This window comes from Carassius gibelio, chromosome B23 (assembly GCF_023724105.1).
Source record: "Carassius gibelio isolate Cgi1373 ecotype wild population from Czech Republic chromosome B23, carGib1.2-hapl.c, whole genome shotgun sequence".
NCBI lineage: Eukaryota > Metazoa > Chordata > Actinopteri > Cypriniformes > Cyprinidae > Carassius > Carassius gibelio.
In genome coordinates this window covers 25,389,733-25,412,771 of record NC_068418.1, presented here as the reverse complement: position 1 = coordinate 25,412,771, position 23,039 = coordinate 25,389,733, and the positions used below count along the sequence as shown (strand labels likewise).

At 36.3% G+C, this 23,039-nt stretch overlaps 2 protein-coding genes across 5 annotated transcripts; both read right to left on the bottom strand.

The window, feature by feature from the left end:
• Positions 1-1,492: 1,492 nt before the first annotated feature.
• On the bottom strand, positions 1,493-13,716 carry gprin3a (GPRIN family member 3a). Of its 2 annotated transcripts, XM_052594507.1 has the most exons (3): positions 13,612-13,716; positions 13,413-13,471; positions 1,493-5,096 (listed from the first exon to the last, which is right to left on the bottom strand). In XM_052594507.1, exon 3 carries the CDS (start codon positions 5,020-5,022, stop codon positions 3,049-3,051), a length of 1,974 nt encoding a protein of 657 aa, XP_052450467.1. In that variant the 5' UTR covers positions 5,023-5,096; positions 13,413-13,471; positions 13,612-13,716; the 3' UTR covers positions 1,493-3,048. The 2 variants fall into 2 exon arrangements, with proteins under 2 accessions (XP_052450467.1, XP_052450468.1); XM_052594508.1 differs by lacking the exons at positions 13,413-13,471; positions 13,612-13,716 and adding an exon at positions 8,419-9,011.
• LOC128011790 (RING finger protein 150) lies at positions 13,100-23,039 on the bottom strand. 3 transcript variants are annotated; one of them, XM_052594510.1, is made up of 7 exons: positions 22,344-23,039; positions 19,468-19,718; positions 17,906-17,977; positions 17,735-17,817; positions 16,468-16,564; positions 15,322-15,511; positions 13,100-14,672 (listed from the first exon to the last, which is right to left on the bottom strand). In XM_052594510.1, exons 1-7 carry the CDS (start codon positions 22,792-22,794, stop codon positions 14,572-14,574), a joined length of 1,245 nt encoding a protein of 414 aa, XP_052450470.1. In that variant the 5' UTR covers positions 22,795-23,039; the 3' UTR covers positions 13,100-14,571. The 3 variants fall into 3 exon arrangements, with proteins under 3 accessions (XP_052450470.1, XP_052450471.1, XP_052450472.1); XM_052594511.1 differs by having other exon boundaries at positions 15,259-15,511; positions 22,344-23,037; XM_052594512.1 differs by lacking the exon at positions 13,100-14,672 and having other exon boundaries at positions 15,343-15,511; positions 16,383-16,564; positions 22,344-23,036.

The window sequence follows — 23,039 nt, the reverse complement described above, 5'->3', positions numbered from 1 at the left end:
CAAAGAAATTATGTAAGAAATTGCTTAGTAAAATATACTTAAAAAAATATATATACTAAAACATTATTTTAAAGGAATATCACACAAGGTTTCATAGAAGTTTTAATTTAAGCTTGCCAAAACAATAACACCATATTTTTCAAAAACTATTTCTAAAAGTACATTTGTATTTGTGCCTATAATGCTTATTTATTTATTATTATTGTCAGCTAATAAAACCTATGCTTCAGGGACTATATTCATATAACATCTAAGGTTAAATGTAGCTCTTGACTGGTTGAGTTAGATGGTGATTAACACTGAACAGTAGAAAATCAGTTGAGTCTCACCATCTGTAAATGTCATTGGCTGTTAAAATCTTGTGTTTCTTATAATAAATTGACATATTGATAACACTGAACCTTTTATAATGCTCTTAATTACATGTCGATGGACACTGTATGCATTAGTGAGTGTGGTGGTGCTTATGGGGTACGGTCACTAATTTCTTATATGAACTGTTTCAAATGCAAGACATTGATTGCATGAGATTAAGTTTGTAAATGATAGCCTGTGTCCTTTTGTAGTGTGCAGTTATATTTATCATCAAACTGTGATAACTGTGACTAAATTCAGTCTATATACGTTTGCCATATGTTGTCACCCCTCAAAAATTCCTACCCCCTTCTCGCCATTATTTTTCTAGATCCGCCCCTGCTTACAAACTACTTTTTTATTTGTGGATTCTGACGGCACCCATTCACTGCAGAGCATCCTTTGGTGAGGAAGTGATGCAATGCTACATTTCTCCAAATCTGATGTAGAAACAAACTCATCTACATCTTGGAGTCAATTTATTGAGCAAATTTTAATTTTGGTGAACTCTCTTCAACCTTAAATTTCTTTATATATATATATATATATATATATATATTGCTGAATAGCAGAAGTTTTGTGTTTATTTATACCTAACAGTTCTGGAGGTTTTAAACAAATGCTCACCAGAATGTTTTTACGTGCCGCCACACAAATACTGTACAGAGAGCAGAGAGAGCGCCATCACACCATCATTTGCTGCACAGTTCATCTCACTGTAGTATATAGGGCAGATGCTCCATAGGGTCCATAATGTCAAACTAACACAGAACATGGTAGCTTTATGTGCTGCACTACTGCTCCCGAGTAAAAAATTTACAGCAGGACTCACTTCAGACATCATTTAGAACAAAGATACCTAAATTTAGACCAAGCTTGCTTCTGTAAACTCAACATCAACATCTTGCTCCCTCACATGAAAAGGATAAAATATTCAGCAGCCATCACTTAGAGCTCTCACAAAAACACAAAGACCTCATTCAGTCAAGTCCTGATACCATGGTAAAAATAACATGAAAATCATACAGCGTGCAAAGACTCATTAAAGGGGCTCTCAAATGAGAAAACAAAAACCAGACTCATGCACAAGGATTTTTAACAATTCAACTTGAAAAAAAACTTCAAAATTCACCTCATGTAGAACATCACAAGCATTATTTTAATCCATTAAAGTGCCCTACAGTGATTATCAGCTCAGCATTATGTATTTCTAAAGGACGCTCACACTGACAGCGTTTTTGCAGTGATAAAGCAAACAATGGGATTAAAATCTACCAGCATTAACAACAACTACCAGTGCTTGAAGTTTCTCAGGTGTGCAAGTGATCAGTGAACATGATCAGTGCTCACATTTAGAAAGTCATTAGCTATTTTGACAAAACCTACAAGATTCCTAAAAACAGTGTAATACAGAAACTGTTGTCAAACCAGTTCTCAGACAAAAGTTTCTTTTTTTTAAAGAAAAGTGATACAAAACTGTGAAAATGTAAAAATTCAGTTTTACACAAGTTATTACTAATAGTGAATATTACAAAAATTTGATCTAACTTTTAACAGTTACATAAAAGTGAACAATACACTCAACGGATACCAACATTTCCAAAAGTTGGATGTTGGACTATTAAATGTTGGGAAACTACTGCAATTTCCACTCTTCATCTCAACAGTGTGAACATGCTAATCATTATGAGCATTGAGAATAGCTGGATGGCTGAAACGTCTGCTCTTGCTCTAATAAAATGATTGATTCTTTTTGTTAAAGACTTTGTCTAGTTTTTCAGAGTGCGAACCATCTACAGTCTCTTCTACATTTTACTGGTTTTCACGCACCTGGACTTACAACTAGCCTTCATCTGAGCGCAACAATATTCCCTTGTCCTCTGAACATGCTAATCCAAAATAATGTCTACAAGTTGGTGTTTTATGAGGCAGAAAGGGATAGTTCACACTTAAATGCAATTATAGATGTCCAAAACTCTATTAGCTTATTTTAAGAAATGTCTCAGGGACATTTAGAGCATGCAGTAGAAGTCAGTGGGGTCCAAAGTTTTTTGCTCGTCAAAACATTCTTCTTTAGGGGTTTATAAAAGAAAAAAAGTCACACAAGGATTGGAACAACATGAGTAAGAGATGATAGAAAGTTCAGTTTTGAGTGAACTACTCCTGTAAGAGACTTATGTAAGAACCTTCCAGTCTTCCAAAACCTGAAAGGTTGACGGTTGGGTAGTAGTCTGTACCAGTATGGCCAAACGTGGTACCTCTCTACATTGGAAACTCTAGTCTCATGCACTTCATAGTCAAGAACAAGTGTAGGTCATTGGACTGTAAGTTCACTTTAAGCTCGCCATTTGGGACAAGGCCATGGGCAAGAAATTATTTCAGAACGTTCAAATCCTGGACATGGTCTTAAACAAGGGTAACCAATCTTGGTCTTGCAGAGTTTAGATCCAACCTGCCTCAACACACCTGCCTGGATGTTTCTAGTATGCATAATAAGCGCTTGATTAATTGGTTCAGGTGTGTTAGATTGGGGTTGGCGCTAAACTCTGCAGGACACTGGCCATCCAGGAGCGAGTCTGGTGACTCCTGGTCTAACACTTCTATGAAGCAACAATACGCTACATATTTTTAGAATTTTTTGCTATACGTTCTCCAGTGTAGCACATCTACAAAATACATTTACATAACAATTAGTCACTTTTCGGCTTCATCTTTGGGTCGTGGATTTGAGCAGCACTTAGATCCACCAAACAGCGACCTAAAGACATTCCTCTTCTTCTTTCCTATCCTGCCCTTTCCGGGCGATTGTTCGGAGAGGCATATAGACTTCCGCAGTGTGCCGATGCGACGCTCATGTTCACGGATCTTACACTGCAGGTGGTTCTGGATGGCAAATCCCAGGGACTCCATATCCAGCGACGCTCCATAGACTTCCCACGTCATTCCCTGCTCATCCCATACGATCTCCTGAGGTGCACCGCTCTCCTCCTTTTCTCCAACCACCCCTGCTGTTCCCCCAGATTTGAGTGGCTTCAAGGAGTCCCCAGAGGTTACTTGGGGGGGGGCCGAACCGAGAGGTTGCGGAAACTGGCTACGAAGCTCAATCTCTATTTGACAGATGTGTTGAAGCGGTTTCTGACTATTGGGAGACTTGTAAGGGGGTGGACCTAGAAATCTAGGCTTGGCTTCTGTTGGTTTGGGGTCCGGTAAGGGTACAGTCGGCAACCAATCAGAGTCCAAGATGCTGTCAAGGTTGAGCTCATTGTGCAGGCCAGCTTTAGAGTTGAGGTCAATCTCATGGTTCAACTGACAAGGTTGAACGTTGTGGACTGGGCTCGTGAGTGTGGACCTGGAGCAGACCTCCACAACCGCCTGGACCTCGACATCAATACACACCGGTTTCAGATCAACCTGCAGTGCTGCATCCTTCGTCTCGGTCACCGGGAAACCTTCGCCTGTCATTGTCACTGCATCCTTCAAGTTCTTGGGTGTCGGAATCTTATTCTTTTCATTATTTACAGTATCCTTCTTGAGCTCAATCGCCATTTTGACATTCTTAACCTCAGCTTCCCCCTTTCTCTCTCCTGTGTTCCTCTTCTCCTCGCACTCTGCTTCCTCCCTTCCCTTCTTCTCCCAGAGCCTCTGACTCTTTCCTGTGTGTCTCTCTTGGGTCGTGACATATGCGTCAGTCTTGTCTTCTGGCTCTTTCAGGTTTTCGGCACGATACAGTGACAGAGAAGACATTTCTTTGCAACCTTTAAAGTTCGAGATGACGTCACTTCCTCCAAGACTGTGTCCCTGAAGGACTGTGTCTTTATTATCTCTCTCATTCCCGCTCTTTATCTCTTGCTCCTGATGACTCTCCCCCATTGCTGCTTTTGTCCCCAGTTGCAGGTTGCTCTCCACCAACGTGTCAGTCATTTTATCTTTTGGAGAAGTCGACAGCTGTGCCTCTTTGCTCGTGACTCTTCTATTCCGCTCGGTTTTATCCACTTTGAGAGATGCGGGATGGGGTGGTTTAAGTTTGGGGCTGGACGTTGCTCTGGGAATATGCGAGAGAGTCCGGCTGAGACTCTTGGGAGAGTCGGTTGAGGAAATCTGGGAAGTGGACGATGTTTTTTGAAGCGTCTTTTTGGGGAAGTCTGTGGAGCCCATGATATGAGATGCTGAGGAAGTTTTTTGCATGTTATTGGGAAATGCTTTTGCACTTGCTTGTAGCTTCTTCTCATGGCTCCCATTTGGGGATCTTGGTTTTGTTCCACTGTGTCCAGTTTGGCCGGACAAACTTAAGACCTCCACTCCAACTGTTGTTTTGGTTGTTTTTTTAGATGCCGTTTTAGTCATAGCACTTACACTGGTTATTCCCGCAGTGACCTGCTTGGTTGACGCTGAGTGCATGGTGGGTATTTTTGATACAGCTGTGGATCCAGGAAGCAGTTCTGCGGCTGGAATGGCAGTGGTGGCTAATGCATTGTGTTTTAGTGTTTTTACATGGCCGGTGGATCTCTCCTCCATCTCTTTAGCTTGTACTTCAATCCCATGATTCTTTACAAGTCTTGTCCTGGTTCCAGGAGAGTGGTTTCCCTTTCTGTGCTGGGACTCAGATTCCCAGCATACCTTGGGCTCATTATTTTCAGGGGGATGAAGGAAAGTAGGTCGGGAATCCATGAAACCAATAACAGTTGAAAGATCCAGTAGTCACAATGTGATTTAGTGATGTCCTAGTTGTGGATGTGACACATCTGTGTAGAACAAAACAACACATTTAAAAATGTATTGATGAAATAAACCTTATTACACACACACACACACACACACACAAAAAACGTCTTTGTGGGTTTAACTCTATTTTCACAAGTGTTTAATTTTCATTGTCATATGTTCATTGATCAAACATTTTAACTGACATTGGAAAGACAGTATTATGGAAACTATGGATTTAATGTCAGCTCAGTTATGCATTGTAAATTCACTCATAGAGTAACAAATGTACATGTATAATGCATATTGAACTGATCTGTACATTAACCATAATCATGGTTTTACCTCAATTAAACTAAAAAACATGGTTACTGTAGCTAAATCACGGTAACCACAAATTAGCAATGGTTTTGCTACACTAATCATAGTTTAACCATGGTATTTGTAGTAAAACTGGTTGTATATTAATGTTAATTAATAAATAATTTTACAACACTTACAGTCCTAATGGAAGAAAGTTTTGAATGATGAATGGTTTACTTGAAATCTGTTTTAAAATACTTTCAAAACTTGTGAAAATAGAACCAAAGCAACCAGGGCCGCGGGAAGTAATTTTGAACAGGGGGTGCTGTGAATTTTTTTTTATTTTCTTTACAAAAAACCCATGAGCCTATAGGCCTATTTAAAATTTTAAAAATATATACATTGAGATTTACTACTTTATTGTCATATACACTTCAGTGCACAGCCAGCCAGGGTCTGAAACACACAGACATCAGTTCTCAGATATGCGCAATGCGCTATTAATCTGAAGCAGAAGCAGAATCAGAAATAATAGTTTAATAATCGAAAAAAAAACCAAATAATTACTTTCATTACAATTTCAGATAGCCTATACATACATGCAACTCATTTATATACAACAAATAATATTACAACAAAATATAATATTAATCGAACTTCACAATAACGCTAAAACAATGCAATCGATTTGGTCAGCTGGCTTGAGTCACTGCACGTTTATGTCACATGCAACTCTTAACTCCAAAATCTTTTTACGCACACCACAAGGAAATAATCTCTGACTATTTAAGCAATTTGTTTATTGAACAGTTCTCCACATCCATTACGCAAAGAACACACGCACAGTATAAAGCTTTCTGTCTCCATCTCCAACCTTTTTACACAAACCACAAGGAATCTCCGACTATTTAATATTGCTGGGTAAAAAATAGATTTTTCGATTAATCGTTTTTTAAAATGTGGTCGATTCAAAATCGATTCTCAAAGGCCATGAATCGATTTTTTTCCATATTTATTTCTGCAGACATTGTTCATAAGATTAGCGTTAATCTAATTACAAATCTTCTCCACTAGATGTCACCCTCTTATGTGCCTTGTGCAATGTTACCGACAAACCTATCATTCATTCATTCAGTTTAAAGCAGTGGTTCCATTTTCTGCAATGTGCGTCAGGTCATGCTCCCGTTCGCGTCTTACAGATTGCATCTTATACTTTCTGCGTCCGCGAGTCCGCTATGGACCGCTATGCAGGATTGATGTAAACATCGCCATCGGAGAGTGTGTACCGAGGCTCTGAGCAGACGACCGCGCGGACAGGTGCGCGTGGTCAGTAGTCTTCAAAAGCACAATTGCACATGTTCAGGCAGTGTGAAGAAGCCCATTGCCAATCGAACCAATCGGGCCGGGCTCGGGCTTGTGCGGTAAATGAGCGGTCATGTAATGTTTCGATTAGCGCGAGAAAGATGCGAAAATGTATGCTGAGTAGTTGAAACGGAGGCTTGCTTCTGACGATTACGTTTTGGTAGCACCAGCAACTAAAGCAAAGTCTGAGGTTTGGAAAAGTTTTGACCTTGTTTATAATGAGAATAATGAGTGAATAATAATGCACCATCAGTGAGCGCAGGAGCGCGCTGAAGACATCTACAGTGGATTCAATCATTTTTCTCCACATAAACACTTAGGCCTTACCTAATCTTGGTGAGTAAATGTTTTTCAAATAATAACTAAATATTACTTGAGTCTTAAATGCATAATGTAGACAGAGTAGGCTATATAAGCTAATGTTGGCATTATTATTTTATTATGTCAGCTGCTATGGCGAAGCAAATCCGGCAGAGCCTTTATCTTAATTCATTTCGTTATTGCCAAATACCCATCTTAATTTATAATTTATCTTAATTAAATTTTTTAAGAAAGACTTGTTTTTATTGGTGCGTTGGCCTATTTATATGCTAAATGAGCCTATACCTTAGGGCTATTTATAGAGTGCAGAGATGTTACGATGTTACAGAGGACTTATTTTATTTCTTTGTTCAAACTTCCAAGTGGCCTATTACGTTAGTCATGTATAAATTATGTTAAACTATGTATAAATGACTCATTCCTGACAAAAGGCAAAAGAGCTGTGTGCTGCGTACATTTGAATAATGTCGGGTTGTAAATGGGTTCGGGCTTTTAAAAAGCTGTCAATCAAAATGTACGTGTCGGCTCGGGACATGTCGGGCTTAACTTTTAAGGCCCGATTACAGCTCTAATAGAAAATCGAATCGAAAATCGAATCGAGGATCGAAATAGAATCGATTTGAGAGCTTGTGAATCGAAATCGAATCGATCTGGAACATCTGAATCGATACCCAGCCCTACTATTTAAACGTTATTTAACAGTTCTCCACAACCATTACACAAAGAACACACGAACGATATAATACTCTCCATCCCCACCACCTTAAAAAAATACTATAGTGTACTACTTACAATTGCTTGGCTAGTCAAAGCTGATCCCACACTTGTTGCCAAAAAAAAATAAAAGTTACAAGCGCGTTACAAATATTTTAATAGGCCTACATTTTTTTTTATCTCCCTCTCGTCACTAGGGGGTGCTGCAGCACCCCCAGCACCCCCACTTCCCGCGGCCATGAAAGCAACTACATAAACAGATAAATTAATAATAATAAACTTAAACGCTCAAATTTCCCTGCTGAAAAAGAAAAGAAAATAGATTTTAAAAAATGTAGGTCAGTTTAGGAAAACATTATCCAAAGCCCTGAAAAACAGACCTGTCTAACTATATTAGGTTGCAGCTGTTGATTTAATAATAATAATAATAAATCTTATTCTTCTTCTTTTAGTTCAGTATTTCGGTTTTAACTCTCCGTTAGCATTAATATAATGTAACATCTAATTTCTAAACAAGTTCCCAGTTTCCCGCGTGTTCTTCAAAGGAGGGACAGAGATTCGAATTTACACGCGACGCCTAACTACACACACGTCACCATAACACAAGTAAACCCTATCCGTTATTAACGAAGTACACAAAATAGGAAGCAGTATCATACTCACTATGTAATGCCTCACACACCGAACACAGACATTGCCACGACGCTGTGCTGTTTTGAGCCTCTGTTCGCAGATGCTGTAGATGTGAAGTGTTTTCCCTCTCGCGCTTGAATAAATGACGACGCTCAGTTCTACACTGAGGATGACGCACGCGCGCGCGCACGCACGGAATACAGCTCGCGTATCGATTTGGTTTGATGTGCATTTCATTTTTCCAAAACATCAACTGGCATTTTAGAGATGTGGGCGTTACACTGTCGTGTTTCTTTGCTTTCAGCTGGGAAATCGCCGGAAAGCATCCGCATCCCTATTCAAACATCAGTGAATCTGCATTTTATAGACTGGATTTAATTTTCTAGAAAATAAGTTATTTATTTAATAACTAACGTTATATATCCGATTCCAATACTCTAGAAAATGTTTTAAAATCCTTATGAACCACATGTCCCATTTATATGCCCATTTACAACTTAAGATCAATATGGATCATAAAACCAGTCACGAGTAACTTTTTTTGAAACTGAAATGTGTAGATAATCTGAAAGCTGGATAAATAAGCCAAAATTGGCTGGGATACACAACTATGTGAAAATCTGGAAACTGAGGGAGCAATCAAACAAACAAAATCTAAATATTGAGAAAATTGACATTAAAGTTGTCCAAATTAAGTACTTAAAGCACACGGCTGATCATCTCTTTATTACTGTACAACTATATGCGTGTTTGTCTATTTCTCCTGATGCATTATTTCCCTCTCAGAGAAACATCCGAGACAAAGCTGACACTTTGGTGAAACAACTGAGCTGGAAAACCCCATGAGCATTAAATAATTGATCTGGCTTTAAGTACATGCACTCATACTTTTCTTAAAGATAAATAACCAGCTTAGACCTGCAAGAAACCAGAAGAGGTTTTGCTTGTGCTTAAATGCTTAAAACCCTGAAATGTACTCAAAAACAAATTTAAAATCAAACCTGTTTTTAACACATTTATTAGCATTATAAGCCCAAATTCCTAAACAAGTAACAGAAAAAAAATGATTTGAGGAATCATTTATAACTGGAAGAATAGCAGGATGAGTTACACTCTGAAGTCTGATACTTAATACTTCAATATTAGTGATGCACTGTTCAGAATGTTACAGATTTGAAAGGAAGTCTTTTTTTTTGTTGTTCACCAAAGCTGCATTTATTTGGTAAAAACAATGAAGTAAAAATTATGAAATATTATTACCATTTCAAACAGCTGTTTTCTATGTGAATATACATTAAAGTGTAATTTATTTCTGTGATGCTCCGCTGTATTTTCAGCATCATTCCTCCAGTCTTCAGTGTCACATGATCTTCAGAAATCAATCTAATATGAAGCATTTCTGAGTATTATCATATAAATATATAAAAAAAACAGTTGTGCTGCACAATATTTTCGTGGAAACTGTGATGCATTTTATTTTAATGAAATGACAGTATTTAAAAAAAAAAAAAAAAACTTTTGAAACATGTCTTGAATATCACTTTTGATCAATTCAGTGCATTTTAACCTTTCAGTATTTCATCTCAATTTAGACTTTCATGTCATACTTATGACTTTCTCAACTACGACTCTTTAAACTCGATTTAATTTTCTCTATTGAAATGTTTCAATCTCAATTTTCTATCGCATATTTACAACCATCATAATTTTGACTTTCTCAACAATGCCTGCCAAAACTTTTGTTATCTATGATTTCAACATTTAGATTTTTCTCAATTTCAACACTTTTTATTTTTTTCAAAATTATGACTGTTTAAACTCGTAATTTAGTTTTTTTTTAAACCTCATAATTTAGATTTTAATTACAGTATGTCATAATTTTGACTCTTAATTATGAATCTCATCATTTTTACTTTCTCAATCATGACTGTCTAAACTTTTTGGTTAACTTCAACCTTTAATATCATAATTTAGATTCATCTCAATTTCAACTTCATGTCATAATTTCACATTTCAAACATTTAAACTCATCATTTTGTTTTTTAAACCTCTTAATTTAGATTTTGTTTGCTCACTATTACAATTTATTATGTCATAATTAAGACTTTCTTAATTATTATGACTGTTTACACTGCATTTATTTTTTGTCAATGTCATTTTTTTAATTTCTCGATTTCATCATCATGATTTTAGACCTTTTATCTCATAGTTATTACTGTTTGCACTTGTAATTTAGATCATGTCAGTTTGGTTTTCTAAAATCTCATAACTTTTAAACTTTCATCCTTATAATTTTTGTCTTGACAATTTTGACTTCACTTACTTATTTTGAGGTAAAACTTAAATTTCTCATCAATGACAATTTAGAATTTTGACTTTTTAAATGTCATAATTACTACGTGTAGCATAATTATTATGACTTTTTATCTCATAAACGTGATTTCCGATTTGGGCTGATCTCCTAATTATGAACTATTAAAGCATGAAAACGGTACTCTATTATATATATATATTTTTTATTTTTTATTTTTATTTTGTTTTTTTTGATGACTCCCCTCATCCCCTGAGGTAACAACAACTATATTGAAGGGGTTTTATATACAGCAGTCAACAGGCGACCTTAAAAATAAATCCTTTTATTAGTTTGTGGATTTGCTTGAGCTAGAAAGAACTACTGAACATAAATAAAATGTGCAAAAGTATTTTGAAAAAAATACCCTCAGAAAGAGCTATTGCATTCAAATTGACTCAAATGATTCGCGAACCCGCTACGAACTCCCGAACTGATTCAAATGATTCGCGATCCCCAAACTGACTCAAATGATTCGTGAACCCGCTACGAACTCCCGAACTGATTCAAATGATTCGCGATCCCCAAACTGACTCAAATGATTCGTGAACCCGCTACGAACTCTCGAATTGATTCAAATGATCCGCGAAGCCGCTCTGAACTCCCGAACTGATTCAAATGATTTGCGATCCCCAAATTGACTCAATGATTCGCGAACCCGTTCCGAACTCACGAACTGACTCAAATGATTCGCGATCCCGCTCCGAACTCCAAAACTGACTCAAATGATTCGCGAACCCGCTACGAACTCCCGATCTGACTCAAACGATTCGCGAACCCGCTACGAACTCCTGCACTGACTCAAATGATTCGCGAACCCGCTCCGAACTCCTGAACTGACTCAAATGATTCGCGAACCCGCTCCGAACTCCGAACTGGTTCAAATGATTCACGCTCCATACTCCGAACTAGGAAGAATTAGAAAGCGTGCATTGTGAAGGGCGCTCTGAAAAGCGGCAGCGCAGGCAAAGGATTAAAACCTCTATTAAAACAGATGTCCAAATGAACATACTGGTACGCTAAAAGCACGTTCTGGGCGCACGGAGAGGTGGCGGTAAGCTCAAGAGCTATATTTGAAAGTGGCGGTACTGAGTACCTGTGTATACCGGCCCACTTAAAGCACTGCATCCACTCATATTTAACATCTATTAACCTCTGACCCCTCCATGTGCAACTGACCAAACAGTGCATGACAAACAATGGAGCGTAATTGATGTGCATGAGCAATGAAATGTTCTCTGTGTTCAGACATTGATCGACTGGACAGAGACCTGACCGTTGAACAGATGCAGGGTGAGTCTGATCAATAACTGTATCCTCTGATAGCAATCATGCATTGAGCTGTTCAATCATTGAAATCTGCCCTAAAAGATGCGTAACAATCCTGGCCAGCGCAGAAAAAAAAGCAACATATGTAACCAACAGCGTTTACACACCGGAGTAATGGCATTAATAGTAATGTGCTAGGATGCTAATATTCTCTATGTAATGTTTTCTATGGCTTCTGTAGGTAAATTCATGATGCAGGTGCTGCCCCCTCGTGGACAAGCAGTGCATGAGGACAGCCCAGATACAGGAAGAGTTTCTCAGATCCAACATTTCTATAAAGACTTTTATAAAGATACTAATTGATTTCCATTTTAAACAAACACTGTTCTTTTGAAGTTTCTATTCATCTGTGAATCCTGAAAAATAAATATTGGTTTCCACAAAAATCCATAAACATTGGTAATAATCAAAAAGTGTTTCTTGAGCAGCAAATCAGAATATTAGAATGATTTCTGAAGGATCGTGTGATGCTGAAGACTGGAGGAATGATGATGAAGATACACAGAAATAAGTTAAAAATTTTCACAAAGAAAAGAGTTATTTTAAAAAACTCAACATTCACTAATTTAGTTATTGTTGTTGCACGTTTTAATGCAATATTTGATAACTGTGCATGTTTGAGGTGGCAGGTGCTTTGATAAGTTTTATGATCAGACACAAATTTGCCGAAGCACGGAGCAAAACTAAAAAATTAGTTAATAACAAATTAACAACTCTATTTAAAACTATTTAAAAAATTGTATTGGTCAACTTACCAATTTTAATAAATTTTAGTATAAACTTTTTGTAAGGTGTTAAAAACAAATTCTGCTGAAGTTTGGGCATGTTAAACTTCATAGAAACTACTTCATCTGTTCCAACTGTAACTATCCTGAGTTTAGAATGTTCATTATTTTACTGTGATGGAATTTTCAGTTTAACAGACAGGAAACATTCAAATATTTAAATGAGACGGAATCATGTGACATCATCAAAGGCAACAGATGTGAAACTCTGTGTACAGGAGAAGAATGATGTTTAGCCCCCAAAAACTTAATTTAAAATTTATTCATATTCAAAGGACAGTCAGACTGAAACACGTGCAAAATACTGAGCATGAAATGGTACAAACTAAGTGTGTGTGTGTGTGTGTGTGTGTGTGAGAGAGAGAGAGTACACAAACTGTGACCGAAATCCCAATTTCAAAACGAAATCCAATATCTAAATACATAAAGTGCATGATGGAAAACTTGGCAATTGAGAAAACTGGACAAAATTATTCTCTATTTACAATATACAGTCAAACAAGGAAGAACGAGTTACAGGTTTAAAGGAACAGCGCACCTGTAAACGATTGTTTACTCACCCTCCTGTCTTTTTTTGAACACAGTGCACAAGTCATTCAAACTACTCTCATTGTGATTTCTGGAGAAAACAAAAAGAGATTTAGAATGACCTGAGGGGGAATAAACATTAAAGGAACAATCACGGATGGGGTGGACTCTCCCTTTAAAAAAAACGGTTCACCGAGAAAAAAAAAAAAAAAAGGTTTGCTGAAAATTTACCCTCAGGTCATCAAAGATCTTCATTCTTCATCAGATTTGGAGAAATGTAGCATTGTATCACTTGCTCACAGATGGATGCCCTGCAGTGAATGGGTGCCGTCAGAATGAGAGTCCAAACAGCTGATAAAAACATCACAATAATCCACACATCACTCCAGTCCATCAGTTAACATCTGGAGAAGACAAAAGCTACATCATTAAAAAAAAAAAAAATCAATAAGCTATGATTATCTTTGGTAAAACATCCATAATGACTCTTCCTCCAGTAATAAAGTCCATCCCTTATTATCCTCTGTGGATTATTGTGATGTTTTTATCAACTGTTTGGACTCTCATTCTGACGGCACCCATTCACTGCAGAGGATCCACTTGCGAACGAATGATGGAGTTTCTCCAGAATCTGTTCTTCATCTCAAATCTTGGACGGCCTGAGGGTGAGGACACTGCCAGTAAACCTTCATTTTTGGGTGAACTATCTCTTTAAATGATATCTCAAGTGTCACGCAGAGCAAATATCACACGTCCTGCTCCACAGAATCCAAAGAGCACTTCCTAGAAAGTCCCACAGTTTAGTTCCCAAAAAATCTCCCAGAGGAAGGCGTCTAAATACTGAGATTCTCTTCTTTAATACTGCAGAACTCGAGCACATCAAATGCTTCTCCATAGAAAAATAAACCACTTCTGATCAGATTCAAAACAGTCTTATACCCGTTCTTTCCGCCAGGATCACAGACAAATGGTGAAACGGGCAGCGAACACTGAGAGGATTGTCGAGCACAGCAGAATCTGTAGTGTGCACTGCGGTCGAGAGAGAACAGTTTACCCTGCTTTTCAGAGAAGAGATGAAACGACCGTAACATCGGACGTGGATTTCAGTTTGTACTCCACAGACAGGTCAATCACTGGCCATTCAAAGCCCATTCAACCCGGTCACCATGAGAAGGAGTGGGCGGGGCCAGATCAGCACTTTGAGTCATCTGTGGGCGTGTCAATGTCCGAATGCCCCGCCCCTGTGGTGAGCGACATCTCTGAACTGCCACTGGTTATTGGTTGTAACTCACCTGCGGAGGAAAGACAGTCATGAAGATATTCATCAGGACGGCTGTGTCCTAATTTTTTTTATGCTGTCTTTACTAAATAGCATGCAAAATAAGAACAAGTTACAAAATCGTATGCCAAAAAGGTTAACTGAAACGTTAAACCTTATGTTATGAAATAAAAATACAATTTAAAGAGAGTATACTATCATAAGTTCACTGTAATGTCAAATAAATAGTTTTAACTTAAAGTGCATTTTAAATTATTGTTTATATATTTTTGTCATGCTTTAAAGTACAGTTATTCTGATGAGCATGCAATACATGTGATATTAATTTTAACTGTAGTGTGTTATTTGATATTACATTTAAAGTGAATATATTTTAAATGTACTAAATTGCAACTTATTTTAGTGTGAATGAGATATAGTTTGAATAAGTTTTTTTTTTTAGTTACATTTTTTATTCACTTTTATTTTAGTTTTTATATGTCTATATAGTTTTTTTGTCTATCTCCATTTCAGTTTTAGTTATTTTAGTACTTCCAATGTATTTGTGCATGCTTTTTTTGGCCCGTTATTCTTGTAAATGCAAAAATGTAAATAATTACCCACAAGGCCTTGCACTAGACGAGCGGAGGACTTCCTCTCTCACAGAAATCACACACACTCACTCTGTTCGGTTGGCATGGTGTCCTGGGACAGCGGCTCAGAGTCCAGGAGGACCTGAGGGAGACCCACCATCCTCACGCCGGGGTCACGCCCCCCGATGACATCATCACTCATCACCATGGCGTTGAGAGCCACGCCCCCCACGGCGTGCTCATAGTCCAGAGGAAATTCATTCAGACACTCGGCACTGGACTGCATGTGAACAGAATTACACCACAGTCACACAGCATAGAGTTAAATACAATAGAATTACACTACAGTCCCACTGAAGCAGAAAGACATGCATTTCTGGGTTTTTACCATGATTAAGATCCAGGGTTATTACAATTAAGCATTAAACTACTACTTAAACTGCATAAACTGCATGTTTTTTCAACTTGTTTTATTTTATCTAGTTCGCAAGTTAACATTTTAATTTAATTTAGTTTAATTATATCTCAATAAGAACATTTGACAAATCTACAAAAAATTACAAAAACACAACAAAAGTACTAAAACTAACTCAAATTGAAATTAAAACAAGACATTCTTTTTTTCACTTAGTCTTACTCAAGTATTAGCATAACTTAATTTTTTTTATATAAATTACAAAAAAATGCCAAAATCACAACAAAATTACTGAAACTAACAAATTAAAATGTAAAAAATTATAAAAATTTCAAAATATTAAATATGCTTTTATTGTATCAGTGATACTAAAATTACACTCATTACGGCACAATACAACAAACATCAGTGTTTTAAGAATTAAATAAAATTATACAATAATAAAAATTTATCCAATGGAAACAATTGAAAAATAGAACAAAAAAATGAAATAAAATTCATAAAAAAACACTATACAGACATATTTTTAAAATACTAATACAAATGACAAAAACACAACAGAATGACTAAACCTTAAAGATTTGAATAAAAAATATATAAAAGAAACGTATGTAAAAAAAAAAATAATAATAAAAAAATAGGTTAAATGTAAATGATTTATCTAGAAATAACTTAATGCATTAATAAATTACTGTAATTAATATATGTAATATTATTAATAATAAAGTGAATTTACTCCACAGATTCTGTCTGAAGCTTGATGTTGGAATCATTTCTCTCTCGCTCAGAAACATGCACAAACGGAGAGATGGAGCACCAACCGTGAGGCCGAGGGCTTTGAGGATGTTCATTTTACACATGGGACAGGTGCGATGGTCCACCAGCCACGGGTCCACACAGCTCTTATGAAACAGATGCCTGCGAGAAGCAGACGCACACAAGAAACGTGTGTATCAGTCTAATACAGAAGCCTTTTCAATCAACAGACCATTTACATCCTGGTTTCATAGCAAGAAAAGAGAGTATTTAGCAACTTTGTTATATGAAGACATAGAAATATGGTATAGCATATATATATATATAATATATCCATTCAAAAGTGTGAGGTCAGTGATTTTTTTATTAAAAATGCATTAGTTCGTCAAAGATGCATCAAATTGATCAAAAGTGATAGTACAGTAATGTTACAAAAAGTTTCTGTTTCAAATAAAATGCAGATAAATTCATCTGTGAATCCTGAAAAAATAAATGTATCTTGTTTTCCACAAAACCAAGTGTCTTCAACATTGATGATAATCAGAAATGTTTCATATTCTTCTGATTTCTGAAGATCATGTGACACTGAAGACTGGAGAAATGATGCTGGAAATACAGCGGAGCATCACAGAAATAAATTACACTTTAACACAGATTCACACAGAAAACAGCTGTTTTAAATAGTATTAATATTTTATTATTTTAATCAAATAAATACAGCCTTGGTGAGCAGGAGAGACTTTTTCAAAAACATTAATAACATTTACCTACTATTATAATATAAACAAAATGTGACCCTGGAGAACAAAACCAGTCATAAAGGTCAATTTTTCAACAAAAAAAAAAATTTTTATGCATCATCTGAAGCTGAATAAATCATCTCTCATTGATGTCTGGTTTGTTCGGAGGACAATATTTGTCTGAGATACAACTATTTGAAAATCTGGAATCTGCGGGTGCAAAAAAATCTGAATATTGAGAAAATCATCTTTAAAGTTGTTCAAATTAATTCTTAGCAATGCATATTACTAATCAGAAATTAAGTTTTGATATATTTATGGTAGGAAATTTGCCATATATCTTAACGGAACATGATCTTTACTTAATATCCTAATGATTTTTGACATGAAAGAAAAATCAATGATTTTGACCCATGCAATGTATTTTTTTCTATTTCTACAAATACACCCCAGAGACTTCAGACTGCTTTTGTGCTCCGGAGTGACATATTACCGTAGATGGAATACACAATGTAGTAATATAGCGCTTTGCTACTGATGAAGCAGTTTTAATGTAGCTGTGCTGTTAGTAACTCGTCAGAAGTGCGTTTACCTGCAGGGTAAGACTCGGACTACATCATTGGGTTTATAACCCTCGATACACACAGCACAGTTGTCGAAATCACTCTCCGTCTCCTACAGGGAACACACACACACACATTATAAAGAGGACACAGAGAGAACACACTGCTTTAAAGAGCACCACACTGCATGTGTTCTTCACCTCGTCTCCTTTCCTGATGCTCCGCACTTGTAACTGGCTGATGGCTTTTTTGGCTGCGTCTCCCAGCCTCCTCTGACCAATCAGAGAACAGAATGTGATTAATAAACGCTTTTCTCCCAGATCTTCTACATCCGTCTCTCGTTAGAATAATTAAAGACTGAGGGCTGTGATGAAAGACTCTGCGGTGGGTTTCCTGTGATGGAAGTCACTTCCTGTGGCCTGGAATCATGGTTTAGGGTCACGTTGAAACATACAATCACACAAACCACTGAAAACAAGCAACAGTGGAGAAACAATGTGGTTTGATCTGAAGGCTGAACAATTCTTGGGGTGGGAAATGTCTAATTACAATTTTTCTGATATATATATATATATATATATATATATATATATATATATATATATATATATATATATATATATATACACATACATAAATACATATATATATATACATATATATATATACATATATATAATGTTATTATTTTATTAATAACTGCACAATTTGGCCAACGTTTTGTGATTTTTTTAATCAATGTGACTATGAAATAATAATAATAATAATAATAGATTTATTTTTGAATATATTATTATTAATAATACTAAATAAAAAAAGGTATATTTCTAAATTTAAAAAAAGTTTATCAATAAAAGTGCACAGTTAAATAAAAACCGGTATAATGCAAAACAATTTTTCAATTGTATTTTTATTTGTGTAAATAAATATAATATTAAAATGCACACTAATAATACTAAAATGTAAAATAATGTTGCAATATTTCACTGTTCAATAAAATTTCAGTATTTAAGAAAATATTATAAAAATGTATAATAATTTTACGATTTATAATTATTTATTTAGATATAAAATTTTATTTTCTTATAAAATATAATTTTTTTATATTAATGAAATACTCCACTGTAAAATAAAAAAATAGTTTAAGAAAAAAAATATGAATGATAATAATTGTATTGTTATTTATATAAGCAATAATAAATATTTGAAATATTATTAATCTAATATTTCGTTGCACAATAACATTTCAGTATTTTAGAACACAAGTATAAATATTGTTCTTATATTTCATTCCTAATAATATAATAAATATTATTTTTTATATATTATACAGAAACAGGAGATGAAGTGATGTAAACAGAGTTTATTGAACAATCTTAGTTGCATATGTCTTCGTCTGATGAGCAAAAAAATATTAGCAAGTTATGATATTTCAAACAGTTTCACAACAACAACAACAACGGCCTGTAAACCATCTCTTATTCACAAGCATGAGACTGAACAACAATGGAAATGCATGAGCAAGGGAAAATTTATAAGAAATACAAAAATATGAGAAATATAATGAATGAATAAATGATTAACAAAAATAACTGATAAACAATCAAATCATTAATCATATGAGTGACTAATGATTATGTGAATACATGATTATAAATGGATTAAAAAACATGCAAACAAAACACACACACACACACACACACAGTTCAAACGTGAGGCTTTGAGAAATCACTTGAGGAGACGATGTTTCTCAGGTTTGTACCTGGTTGCGGTCTCTGGCGTTGGCGTATCTGAAGCGCTGGATGTAGTAGAAGACGAGCCAGGCCAGCGAGATGATCATGAGGATGATGAAGGAGATGGAGACGAAGACCACGGAGGTGCGGCTGACGTATTTCTGGAGGTTGCGTGTCCCGATGGTGATGTGCATGAGAACAGTGATGTTCCTCTCCATCAGAAGAACCAGCTCACGACCCTTGGGTTCGGGGATCATGATGGCCACCACGTCACCGGAGCCTGAAACACAGAGACACAGTTAACCAGAGAACCCACAAACTCTGTCCTGATCAACAACAACAAGTATAACCAGCACACAACAGTAAAACTGGCTTCAATTAAAAGTCGAGCTGCAGAATGAATCCTAATTATTAAACCAAAAAAATAAATAAATATGATGTATGCATGTAAAACTATTATCAGATACACAGAGATTCAAAGGTCGTCACGACAAACCATCAAAATAAAAGTTTGATTCAATTTGAAGAAAGTATAGAACTTTGTTTTTTAACGGATATCACAATTTTTCATTTTAACAGTAAGCCTCTGTGTTTATTTTCAGTTGATTGTATTTTTAAATATTTTTGGTGTTTATAATTGTTGTTGTTTCAGGTCTTCATTTGATTACCACTGTTTTTGATCAAAATAAATAAATAAATGGAATTAAATCAAAAATGTAATGATTAAAAAGCAGATGAAAAAATGATGGCATTATTATTGTACAAACTTTTTTTTTTTAATGAACTCACTTAACTATATACATTTTTCAATTATTAACATTTTATTAATTTAAAACGATATCAGGACAATTATGATGGAAAACATGGAAATTGTGAAAAATAAAAAATAAATTTCTGGGATTATATAAAATGGATTTCATGCGACCTTAATTTACATTTTGTGAAACTTTTAATACATTTTTGTTAAACTTTAGAATCCAGAAAAAAGCTGGAAAATGGGGGGGGAGGGGTAATTAGAATAAATAAAAAAAATACAGAATTTGGAAAAAAAATTTGATTTTGTGTTAAAAATGTATTTGTGTGTGATTCTTTCTGATTCTTATGATTTAATGTAACCATTTTAAAATAATCCAGACATTTTTTAATAATAAAAAAATTAAAATCTAGACAAAAAAAATTAAAAATGCAAAACAATAAGGACAAAAAAGTTGAGAATTTGGTGGGAAAAAAGAAAATGGATTTCATAAATATACTTTTTGTTAAACTTTCAATAAATTATTGTTAAATTGTTTCAATAAATTGTTGTTAAAAAAGTATAATGATTAATTATTTATACATGCTTTTTGATTTCTAAAATTTAATGTGACCATTAAAGCAGAATTTAGAAAATTGTAAATGAAAAAAAAAAATATTAAAAAAAATAAATGTAATCCAGAAAAATTTAAATGGAAAATAAAGAATTAGGGAGTAAAAAATAAGGGAAAAACACCCTGATCAAAAGCACAGTGAAAATCTTTAAAGATCAGACCAAATGAAAGGCAAAGCTCAAAGAGAGAATCAACGTGAACACGAAACACCACAAGAGAGAAACACACAGACACACTGAAAAAGAGAGGAACCAAACCAGCAACATTTCTGCAACACTTCACAGACAGATAGATAGAGAAAGAGAAAGAGAAAACTTTCACCGCAAAACATTTAAGATGCAGAACGACCAGCACACTGAACCGAGCCTGAATGCCAACATCACGTCTAAAGCATCACTCACGACATCCATCCAGATGTGAGAGAACATGCAAACACAGCTGGACCAAGCCCATCTCTGCTCAGAACCACAGACACATCACAAACCATCAACACTTCCCTGCAGGACCTGACTTTATACAGAAGTCTCTGACACAGAACACCCACAAAAACAGTCATGCATGGGACACTGTACATTACAGTGCCCAAGGTCCAAGAACGAATGTATTCAGAACCTGAATGGCAGTGAATGGGTGCCGTCAGAATGAGAGTCCAAACAGGTGATAAAAACATCACAATAATCCACACCACTCCAATCTAACAGTTCACATCAGGAGAAGCCGTAAGAAACAAATCAATCATTAAACGGTTTTAACTTCAAACTGTGGTTTCTGGCCAAAATATGAGTCTATGATCCATAATAACGCTTCCTCCGTTAAAAAAACTGGTCTGATCTGAATCAGGAGAGAAATCTGCACAGATCAAGCAGTGTTTAAACAGCTCTAAACAAATATGTTTTGAAGTGAGAGGTTAAAAGAAAACATACTTTTTCACTGAAGAAGCATTATTATAGATTATGGACTCATATTTTAGTCAGAAGCAAAGGTTTAAATAATGCAATGATGATGTTTTTGTTTCTTACAAACTACAGCTTACAAGCTTTTGTCTTCTCCAGATGTTAACTGCTGGACTGGATCACTCACTTGTGGATTATTGTGATGTTGTTATGATCCGTTTGGACTCTCGTTCTGACGGCACCCATTCACATACATAGGTGAGCAAGAGATGCAATGCTACATTTCTCCAAATATGACGAAGAAACAAACTCATCTTCATCTTGGATGACCCGAGGGTGAGCACATTTTCAACAATTTTTCATTTTGGGCAAACCTATGCCTTTAAACCAGACATGCATTTATAATCACACATTTACCACGAAATTAAGTTGCATTTATGTATCAACCATCACCCATGCTAGATGCAATTATGTACCTCATATTACCCAAGTCATCGTTCCTGACCTTATGTGGGCTTACAATAACACATAACCAGACATGCCTATCTATTTGACAGATGATGAATGCATTTATAAAATGCACTGACCATCATATTCAGCCAGACATGCAGTTATGAATGTACCATTAGTCACATGATACATCACCTGAATCAGGCATAGTGACGGTCTCATTGGGGTTCGAGGATCCCACGTTGAATATGACCACAGCTGACGCGTTTTTTCCCACGGCGTTTCGGATTTTTTCTCTGTACGTGCAGTTTCCCCGGCTGATGAGCGCGATCCACGCGTCGTGCCCGCGCGGCGTGAACCTGGTGTTGGGGTCGCACGCGTTTTTGTCCTGCGGCGCGACGGGCATCGCTAACACGCCTCTGGTCTCGCGCTTGAGAGAGTGCTCCCCGTAACGGCCGCACTCCGTCTTCTCGGTGCGGACCTCGGCCGTGTCCGGGTCCACGTACGTGATGTTGACGAACGCCGTGTACCACTCCTCCTTCTCCGCCACCGTGAAGTCCAAACACAGCGGATGGACGAAGCAGAAGGACAGCAGCCAGGTGGACAGGGCCAGACTACGACACGCCTGGATCACCGAGAGTGTCATAGCTGTGTTTCCGTTACGCGCAGTGACCGACACTCATGGTCAAACCGTGTAAAAGACCGAGTTTTGAGGTTAATAACCTCTAGAGCATGTTGCCTGTGCGAGACGCGCGTTGGATCGGGGGAAACGCGCGCAGAAGCGGCGCGACGGAGGCATGTTGTGGGATGTTTTCGGCCATTGGCTGTTGACAACAATAACGGACGGAGCGCGAGCGAAACAGCGACGATCTGCGCATGCGCGACACGCGT